The sequence below is a fragment of the Glycine max genome, chromosome 1 (genome assembly GCF_000004515.6).
Source record: "Glycine max cultivar Williams 82 chromosome 1, Glycine_max_v4.0, whole genome shotgun sequence".
Lineage (NCBI taxonomy): Eukaryota > Viridiplantae > Streptophyta > Magnoliopsida > Fabales > Fabaceae > Glycine > Glycine max.
Window position 1 is genome coordinate 7,700,353 of NC_016088.4, and position 10,552 is coordinate 7,710,904.

The 10,552-nt window shown below is 32.9% G+C and overlaps 1 protein-coding gene across 9 annotated transcripts; it reads right to left on the minus strand.

The window, feature by feature from the left end:
* Positions 1-3,899: 3,899 nt before the first annotated feature.
* LOC100794172 (probable ureide permease A3) lies at positions 3,900-9,986 on the minus strand. 9 transcript variants are annotated; one of them, XM_006573087.4, is made up of 8 exons: positions 9,963-9,986; positions 8,807-9,112; positions 7,151-7,289; positions 6,473-6,647; positions 5,694-5,719; positions 5,503-5,603; positions 4,921-5,295; positions 3,900-4,341 (listed from the first exon to the last, which is right to left on the minus strand). In XM_006573087.4, exons 2-8 carry the CDS (start codon positions 9,041-9,043, stop codon positions 4,174-4,176), a joined length of 1,221 nt encoding a protein of 406 aa, XP_006573150.1. In that variant the 5' UTR covers positions 9,044-9,112; positions 9,963-9,986; the 3' UTR covers positions 3,900-4,173. The 9 variants fall into 9 exon arrangements, with proteins under 9 accessions (XP_006573150.1, XP_003516366.1, XP_006573149.1 ...); XM_003516318.4 differs by having other exon boundaries at positions 5,694-5,716; positions 9,832-9,964; XM_006573086.3 differs by having other exon boundaries at positions 9,832-9,964.
* Positions 9,987-10,552: the final 566 nt, after the last annotated feature.

Below are 10,552 nucleotides of genomic sequence, written 5' to 3' on the forward strand. Positions count from 1 at the left end.
AACCTACCTTGAACCCCTTTCTTACATAAGACTTGTATATGGTGTAACCGATATGTACCCATGAGTACCCAACAAGTACTGTGTACTATACCCGGTACGCGTATGATATGAGTAAGTACCCATGCTTTGAAGTATTCAAGTGCTCAATGTATGTGCGCCTAGGTGTGGAGACAAAATGGAAAAAGCCTAATACAAGGCAATTACTTCATGCACTTCCTTTTTTGCATCATGTACCCCCAAAAGACTTGAACAGCCAAAAATACCCTTCACCCTCGAGATTGAATTTGCCTCAGTATATAAGATTGATGTGAGTATGACAAGTTAGCAATAGAAGATTCATAAGAAACCGCAAACTAGTGTTGTACTTTTCTTCAACTATGGACAATGAGAATTTAGACAATATGTTGTGCTATTAATTAATTATGAACATAATGTTTTTGTTTCCAATTTCTCAATATTTTCTAATTTTTGTCTAATAACATGATACTTCCTTTTTTGCTTCATGTATCCCCAAAAGACTAGAACTGCAAAAAACACCCCTCACCCTCGAGATTGAATTTGCTAATGTATATAAGATTGATGTGAGTATGACAAGTTAGCAAGAGAAGAATCACAAGAAACCAAACAAAACTAGTGTTGTACTTTTCTTCAACTATGGACAATGAGAATTTAGACAATATGTTGTGTTATTAATTAACTATGGATATAATGTTTTTCTTTCAAATTTCTCAATATTTTCTAATTTTTGTCTAATAACATGATACTTCCTTTTTTGCTTCATGTATCCCCAAAAGACTTGAATTGCCAAAAACACCCCTCACCCCCAAGATTGATTTTGCTATGTATATAAGATTGATGTTGTAACATCCCATTTTTCATAAAATAAATTAAAAATATTTTTATTTAAAATAAATAGAATTTTAGGAAAATACTGAGCTTTTTGTAATTAAATAAATAAGAGAAATAGTTTTATTAATTAAAATAATAGTTTTAAGGTAAATAAAATAAATATATGTTTTTAGAAAAAAAAATTATTTATTTATTTGACATGGAGTAAAATAAATTTTCTTTATATAAAATGATAAAATAAAGAAAAATAGAGTAAATAATAGACACAGAATACCCTAACTATAAATAGAGACCAAATAGATCACTTTTTACATTTACCACACATTTCTACGCTTTCTCTTTCTCTTTAATCTGCTTTCCCTTCTTCCTTTCCCAAAATCTTTTTTTTCCCGCATATCCTCAAACCTGTCTTAGTAAAATGACGATTCCAGACTCGTCAACCGTTGGATCATTGTAAACTTTTAACACGAGGTTCAAAATTTATTTTCACAAACACCCACCATTGAGATTTTGAGAAAATATTTGTGGTGGAAGAAATGTTCCTCGCACTAAGCTTTCTCTTTTCCTACATACACCCAAACATGTCCCAGTAAAACTATGATCCTGAACTCGTTAACCGTTGGATCATCTTGAAATTAGTACACTATTGGGATTTGTGAAATAATGTTTTTGCATGGAGAAATTAGTCTCACACGTTGATAGTAAAATGGAGACTACAATCTTTTTTTCTTCTCTGTAACGCTTGGAAATCCTAGCAGAACAATCAAAGAAAAAACTTGAGGAGTCTCACAGAACCGCTAGAGATGTCGCTATCACTATCAGATTACACCTGTGAGTCCATTTAGAGGTAATGGATGAGTTTATCGCAATTGGGGTTATAATGAACACGTGTAAGGATCTTTAGGGGATCAAATTGAGGTTTATTTTGAGATATATATTTGATTGTAATTCTTCATGTATGATTATAATCACGAGATTGTAATATTGAGATCATGAAATTGCGATTAAAATTTTGTGTAAGTGATTGATTGAATATGTGATGAATTATGGGATAACATCTTCCTTTTAGATCATAATATTGTTATTGAGATTGAGTATAAATGCAAAGTTGAAGATGCATTGATTTGTGAGATACACATAAACATGTGATGATGGATTGTGACGTTGTGATATGTTAAAATTGTGGACATGAAATTTGGTTGTGAATAAGTGTGTGGTTAACTCTTGATGTGACAATACTTGTGTTGTGAGCTGTGAACTATACAATAATCCGACTGGTGTTTACTTTGACAAAAGTGTTTATGCGCAGTGTTAAAGGGAAAGTGTAGGATTCCTAGTTAGGAACCTAAAGTGTTAAATTATATCACAATGTGTTAAATGTGTTTGAAACACGAGTGTGAGGTCGTGGGTATAGTATAATTCATGAGCAGTATCTGCGTGCAAAAATTGTCTTAGGGGTTGGACCTGGATCAGGAATATGATGCCCTAATGGATTCTTCGGAGTCTAGGCCTTGGGGTAAATACACTCAGTTTTAGTGTTCCTTTAAGCCTTTGTTGATCTCATATGGTTGGAGCATTCTCGCAAAATAGAGTGACCCTGACTGGTCACCTTATGATTTTACTTAGTGAGAGTGACCTGGCATACTCATTGTGTGGTGTGTCTTGTTATGTACTTCTAAGCGCCCTAGTGTGGTTTTTCACTGACATGGTATCACATTGCATATAGACTTGAGTTTTAGTATAATTTTTGCATAACGTCTGCTGATTATTTATTATGAAATTGATGAGTGTTATTACATCTTGACCCGAGTGTATGATTTATGTGTAATGTGATTGGTGATTGAAAAATGAATTTTAAGTGATAAAGTGGTGATGTGACGTGGATTATATTAAGTTGAGCTATGTTATAAATACTTCTATAATTTATATTAATTATGTCTTTGTTTATTTGTATTTTTTTAGAAATGTAATAACTCATTCCCTGTGTGCTATTTGTGTTTGGATCTTGTGATGATCTCGAACCTTGTGTTCGTGGGAGCAGATGACTAGGTAGATGACTTTAAATAACCTCGTGCGAGAGGACGTTGAGACACAATGCTTTGATAGGATGTGACATTGGCGATGAGTTTTTATTTTAATTGGATGATGTTATTTTATTTTATTTTACCTCACTGATTTAACAAAATTTCTTTTGTAAACTTTGACGGCCTTGTTTTGAGCAGGATATGCTTTTAATAAGTTTTATTTGGTAATAGTGAAGTGAATGTAAATCTTTTACCTACATGAATTTATTTATTTGTATTTTTATATGTTTTATTTATTTATATGTATGTCAGGGTAGAAAGTGTCATGGATATGTGAGTATGACAAGTTAGCAAGAGAAGAATCACAAGAAACCAAGTAAAACTAGTGCTATACTTTTCTTCAACTATGGACAATGAGAATTTGGATAATATGTTGTATTATTAATTAACTATGGATAAAATGTTTTTCTTTCAAATTTCTCAATATTCTCTAATTTTTGTCTAATAACATGAGACTCAACTTGAATTCAACCAATTGGATCAATTCAATTAAAAAATAAATCAAAAACTCAACCAACTCAGGATATTATACTTAATTTTCTTGAAACCCGACATGTTGACCTATATTTAGGTGTTGTTTCTCTTTAAACCCGACATCATGACTTGAACTTACCCCTAATTGGACTCCTAATTTCTATTTTTTCTCCAAAATAATGCACTTACAAGAATATTTTCTATCTTTTGTATATATTTTTTTGGGTGTTTTTTGTATTTATATTGTTATAACTATTTTTCTTTACCTTAACCCCGTGGTACATTAAGAGAAAAATATTTTGACTAATTCAGAGTTCAACAAGAAAGTAAGTAAAACCTGACCAATAATGATTTCTGCCAAGCATCGATCTTAAGCATTACCCGAACGATTCAATTTTAACTTTTAACATATTAACTACTTGTGTTCAATCACGTAATTTGTTTCAACTATTATTTTGAAAGCATAGGACACGACAAATAGTACACAATATAAAGCCAGAACAAACATTGGAGATATTATATATATATATATATATATATATATATAATCGTACAATTTTTCATTTTGGAAGTCCAAATATACAGAAAAATAAAAAACATAAAAGCATTTCAATAAGAATATATCAACTATGCTCCCTGCTTTATTTCTTTTTCTGCACTCTTTTCTTAATAGATTTTTTCTTCTTCTCTTATTCACACCAATGAACAATGAGAATTTTTCTCCCTTTGCACTAGGCAATCTATAAACAACTTGTGTGTTGTCCAATTATTCCTTGGCAGTGCTGTTTCTTTGCCCTGATGATGCCATTAGCACAGCAACAGCCACTATAAACATAAACAACATACTCCCTAGCAGTATATATGTTCTTCTTGATGATTTCCTGTACTCTCCAAACAGAATCACGCCCCAAAAAGTGCTTACAAGTGGAAGTGCCTGTTTGATCAACACACATTATTCAAATGGTGAAATGATTCAATAATTCGTTGAACACACAGAAGTCAGATATTCATCATTTGGTGACGTTTGGCTTGGTTTTTGCTTTTCAATTACATTTATAATAAACCAAGTGCTACCTAGTTTTAAGGTCATTTGATGCTTTGTTAATTTTATCATTTCCCTTGCAAATTCTTAAACCAGGAAACAAAGTAAAAGTAAAGTGAAATTCTGTAATTAACAGTGAAACCCTGAAAATATATCCACTAAACACCAATTTGAGAAAACATGTGTCAATAAATGACAAGTAATGACTAATGAATGCCACACTCGTTATGATTTTTTGTTTCCTTTCATACTTCATACTTGTAATAAGTATTATGTTATACAAAAAGAGTTCATGCCATGAATGTTTTTTAAGAGTTTAATGTTAATGCATTGTCAGTGTAAAGATTTTATCATACATAACAATGTTACGAAACGTAACAATCTATGATTAAATGACAACGTAAATAACCTTTACAATATTAGTGTATTCCAATCAAATTCGTTTTTTATAATCGAAGTAATAAAACTAACCTGGACTGCATCTGCTGCTGCATATCCTGCTGCTTGACCACCCATAAATTGAAGACCATTCCCAAACCCACAAAGTAGACCAGCCAACAAGGCCCAGACTCTGCCATCTGAGTCTGCCAAATAAGCCTTAAATGATGACTTGGGTAGGTTTAGGACAGGGTGGTAGAGGAAGGTGATGTTTAGAATCATGGCAATAACAAAACAAGATATTGAAAAATAGAAGAATGCAGTATAAACTGTCAAATGGGGAACCCCTTTTTTCAAAGTATTCCATTGGTCATTTGTTGCTATGTTGAATGCTGGTGAGAACATAGAGAAGCAAAGTCCAGCAAAGAATGTTAGAGCCAATCCAATCAAAGTGCTCTTCCCAAAAACCTGCAGCAAAATTCAAGTGTGAGATATAATCATTTCAGATTAAGGCCAAGGATTTGCCTAACAAGGTTGGTTAATTGAATGCATGTTTAAGTCATCATCCAATTACACATTAAATATATCATCATAAAGAGAAATTCTAGCCACACTCTCTTCTTTGATACTTTCTTTCTTATACTCTTTGATTGGTTGAAATTTATAGTCACCTGCCTTAATAGCTCTTTTTTCCTCAAGCTCCACGAGAAAAACTGCAGTTCCTGCTTCGACATTGTCTGCAGAACTACTTCCGCTCTCGAGATCTTTTGATTTAACTACAATAATAAATATTGAGGAGGTAGAATAAGTTGACATGTTACCAAACACAATAATCTCACATATTGAACCACATGAGATCTTCTCACCTATATCCCCCTCCTTGGAAGAGCTGCTGGCAAAAAAAAGGTTGCAGATAAAATTAGCAACACTACCAAATTTAGATATCAAAAGAAGACAGCATCAAAATCCAATACAATCATTGACATAATACGTGTGCTAGGATCCAATAGCAAGGTAGGAGACTTGAGTCCCATATAGGAAGTATGTGATTCTAGTGAGGGATTTATAAGAACTTTGGCTCCTCCACTCTACAACTGCTAGCTTTTGTGGTGTGATTCTTCCCAGGTTCTTATCCATATGATATAGCATATCTTAACCAGTTGTATGCTAATACTCCTATGAAGAACTATAAATAACCAAATCAGCACTCATTCAAGAAGCTAAAATAGCTACAGCAACCAACTTCAATAAAATAACAATGGTATTTATGAATTCATTAAAAAAAAGGGGATAAGAAAAAAAGTCCACACATCCCTCTTGTATTGAGTTTCTTCTCATAAAATATTAATTGAGCAGGTTGTAAACTTGTTTATTCAACTGTGGCAATTTACTTCATAAATTTAGCTAATTTATATAATAGTTATTAGAGTTCCCAAAGGCATTTTCCTGATTTTGTTTCCAAATGGAGCCTAAACAAGGAAGACCATATCCCTCCCTAGAAAAAAGAGAATGAAAGAAAGCATACAGGGTCAAAAGCAAGTTGAAAACAATAATAGGGAAATCAGTGAGGGGCATTAGCCGTAAATTAACACCTATACCCAATACTCATATCTCAATATAACTGTAATAAGCAAACAACACATACATGTCTCCATCTTTATAATCACCGGTGAAATTGCTGAGCTTTGCTTTATTATCAGCAGCATTAGATGAATGAACAGCAGAGCCTAGAAAAACTGCAATCAAAAAGCAACCAACTCCTGGGAAAAGGATCTCAGCTTTGTTGATTTTGTCATCCAAAAAGTAATTCAAGGTTGTGCCTGTTACAATTGGAACAAAGATGGTGCTAGAATTCAGTACTGAAGCAAGCTGAAAATCATCACAGAAGTCTAAACTTATCAGTACATAGCCTATGTACACTCACATCCTTGCATGACATGTATCCATGTCGTTGAGTGTATATTTTCTCTAGCATTCATTTTATGTGTTTTAATATTTTGTTTGCATAGTTATTTAATTATATTTGTACAGTTATTTACCGAGCCAAATGGCGTCACACGATTTAGATAGCTAATCTCATTTAGTTGGATAAGATTTTTTTTTGGTAATCATGTTATTGGTGTAAAATATCAACTGACTTTACCAATGATTAATCTTTGTCAGTTAACTTGATTCACTAGTTACCTTTAATGAAATTTCTCCTTTCAACCACATTTTTTCTTCCACAAGGTTTGAATCTAAGACCTTTATTAAGTGGGATAAAACTTTATTTTTGTTGTTATAGTTATTGAATTATATTGGAGTGGTTATGTCATTGAATTACCTATAACAACAGTTATGCTTGCCGTGATCACTTCAGTAACAGATAGCCCAACAAAAGCAAATGCATATTGGCTTGACAGATTCCCAAGGCTAAGGAACAGACCACCCCCCATTGCAAAAAGAACGGAGGGCCAATTATCCTGCAAGTAACAACTTAATTAAGCAGATTGATAAACCAATTGAAAGCAAAAGAAAAGAAATTACATATGAAGTTCAAAGCTAAACATTCTTATAACTGTATAGTTTCAAATATAATTAAAATTAAACTCAGTACATATTACTAGAATTTATGGGATATTGAGCAAAATACTCCAACCTTCCCTAGATTTTACTGATTGTTCCTCATGTTCCCAATAGTTTAAAAACCTACATGTACCCGCTCGCTTCACTTTTGGAAAAAGTTGAGTGTATTTATCCAAATTAGAATGAAGGAGTGTGGAAATCAGGTTCAGGCAACGAAGGAAAGAGTTTGTTAGCCTTTATTTATAGATATTTGTAAAGCATATATATTAAGAGACTTGTTTCATGGAACCATTACCATTGATATCATTGAGAAATATATTCATAACTTTGATAAAAACAATTTTACCACAACCTGGAACCTCAAGACATTTCATCTTCCAATATTATTCCGCTCGTGATTTTTAGATTTCTGGTATTCGGACACAACTTGTAGCTTAAATATGATAGTGACATAACATGTAACTCTTCAATCCATTTAATTTGTCATGGTTACTTCGTTTCTAAAATCACACTTTCCAAGATATCTCCTCTGTCCCAAAATACACTGATGAAGAAAAAATAATAAATAAACTAAAGAGACTCTTAATTTTACAAAACTATCCTTATATTATCATTAATTTATGTATAGATTTTGTTGTTCACCATTAATTTTATAAGAGATATAAGTGAAAAAAATATAATTAATGTTATATTAAAAAACTAAAATAATAATTATTTTGGGACTAATTTTTTTTTTCTTACAAGACAATTATAATGGACTAGGGAGTATCATCTACTTCATTCAATCCATTTTTTTTGTCTTAACCTCCGGAGGAAAAGGGACCTTAAATAGTCTAGAGTTCGGTTAGGAGATAAGTAAAGCTTGACCAAGAATTATTTCCGACAAGGATCAAATTCGAGTACTACCCGATCAATTTAACTTTAATTTAAGCACATTAACAATTTTTGTGCAATCACTTCGTTTCTTCAACCCATTTAATTTGTCATGAATGCTTTTGTTTCAAAAATACACTTTCCTATATAACAACAATCATCAACTAACGAGTCACAACGCCTCTAGATGGGATCAGGATGACTCTAACATGCTTTATAATTTTTTTTAATTACCGTATTATTGATACAGAGTATCCGATTTTGTTGATGATATATCTTAGTTGAAAAACCTAACTTAAGGAGACCAATCCAATATCACTTGGACAAACAACTTGTAGGTGATTATCTTCTTTAATCTTAGGGTAAAACATGTTTTCAATCTCTCAATTTTTGGTCAAAATAAGTCTTAGTCCCTATTTTTAAGAAGGACGATGATCAAAATTATTGTTTTAAAGTATAGAGATAAAGACCAAAACATATTTTACCCTTTATTTTATGACGGTAACAACTGCAAAATTCAATGAATAATAGCCCCCCGTACCTGAGCAAGTTGAACTAAGAAATTTGGCTGATCATGAGTGCCCTTGCCTATCCCACCAAGTGTAAAAGCAATGAGTAAAGCAGACAAGAAATTGGTGATTGAGTAATCAAGGTAGGTATGCTGAGGAAGACGACCACGCCTTTCTAACATAGTCAAAAGAGCAGGCCATGTCCCCAAGAAGAAAAGAGCCAAGAACATGCATGTTATGGCACCTCCTTTGCTCTCCACCAAATACATTTTCAACCCAGTAGTGCACAAAATGCTCTCGGAGAGTGAAGAAACCAAGGAACAAAGACCAGAGAACTCCTGAAAGCATTATGAATTAGTCATACTTCAGAAAATTACAAAATTATGAGCTATAATTAAGGACCCCATAAAAATTTGTCCACACAAAAGGGGTGAGAAATTCATGCAACATGATAAAGGAGGAGGTGAATCTCTTGAAACAGATACAAAATCAAAATCCAAAAGAAAGACAAAAGTGTACACAACTGCATATAAACTGCTTATAAATTACTTTTAATAATGGAAAACTCATTGGATAGGGGTGAAAAGGAGAAACATTATCTACACACAAACACAACCAATAAGGGTTAGATCTGGTGAAAGGGACTAGTTCCCATGACGTGGTGAATAAGGTTCAATCCTTACTGTGAAAGGTGTTTACATTTAGTGTTGACAAACAAATGCATGAGACAGGATTGCCTCCAGAAGAGGATATCTGTGATGAACCAAAAAAATCTACACAGAAACACATGGAAAGGAACTGAAAATAGAGATTGATTATCATAGAATCCATGATAAGTCAATGAAACCTTAATAAGTCACCTGATCCTCTTCACTGATATGAAGAAAGGGGTGACCAGCTAAAGACAAGTATATATAATTGAGTTAAAATTCAGTTTTCTTATTAACCATGAAGTACCCAAATGGGATAATAGGGGGAAAAAAAAAGGATTCATCTTCACAAAGTCAAGCATGGAGATACACATTGAATGGCAGAGAACTGAACGAATTGCAGCTACCTTGGAAGCCATAGATCAGAAACAAACAGGAAGTCAGCAATTATAAAAAGTCAAAAGATAAGAGCCTTTGTGGCAGCTAATGACCAATTAAATAAAAACCTCAGAGCCTCAAACAGTGAACAAAAACCTACCCAGTTGCTTGTAGCCACACACTAAAAGCAACAGTGGGGGCCATATGAAAAAGAAATGTTTGAACCTTTGAAGCACCAAAGTGTCCAAAACTTCCACGCAAAATGGTTTCAAAATCTCAAAAACAGTTGGTGGTGAGAAATATCTACCTCTGCTGATCTGCATTATTGAAATTGGAAGTACTTGAATAGAGAAACAGTACGGAGAATAAAAACAAAAGAAGATAAAAAGTAAGGGAGAAAGTTTAATGAATGGTTCAGTGACACCTTCCAGTGAGAAAGGCTATAATGATGTAAACTTTGAATTGTGATTTGTATGAGTTTCACTTCATTGGAGGCAGCACCGTTCAACTGGAATCTTCACACAGGATTCCAATTTTCTGTTGATAGTGTCAATTAGTAATTGATTATTTTAAATTGGATGAATAAGAATCTATTATTTTCAATGCTTTTTATTTTCGTAAATTCCAAAAGAGACAGATCAGCTACCAGTTAGTGCTAGGAATGATTAGAGATACTTTCTCGCCATCGTATCTTTTCGAATCTTGGATTTTAAAACATCTTATGTACTATGAATGAATGTCAATTATGGG

Bases quoted from the DNA above. Each gene is read 5' to 3' on its own strand.
- LOC100794172 (XM_006573086.3), bottom strand. The intron at 5,720-6,472 runs GTATGTGTTGTT...TTTTTTTGCCAG, and splicing joins GATTATAAAGATGGAGACAT to CAGCTCTTCCAAGGAGGGGG. The intron at 4,342-4,920 runs GTTAGTTTTATT...TTGATCAAACAG, and splicing joins CAGCAGCAGATGCAGTCCAG to GCACTTCCACTTGTAAGCAC.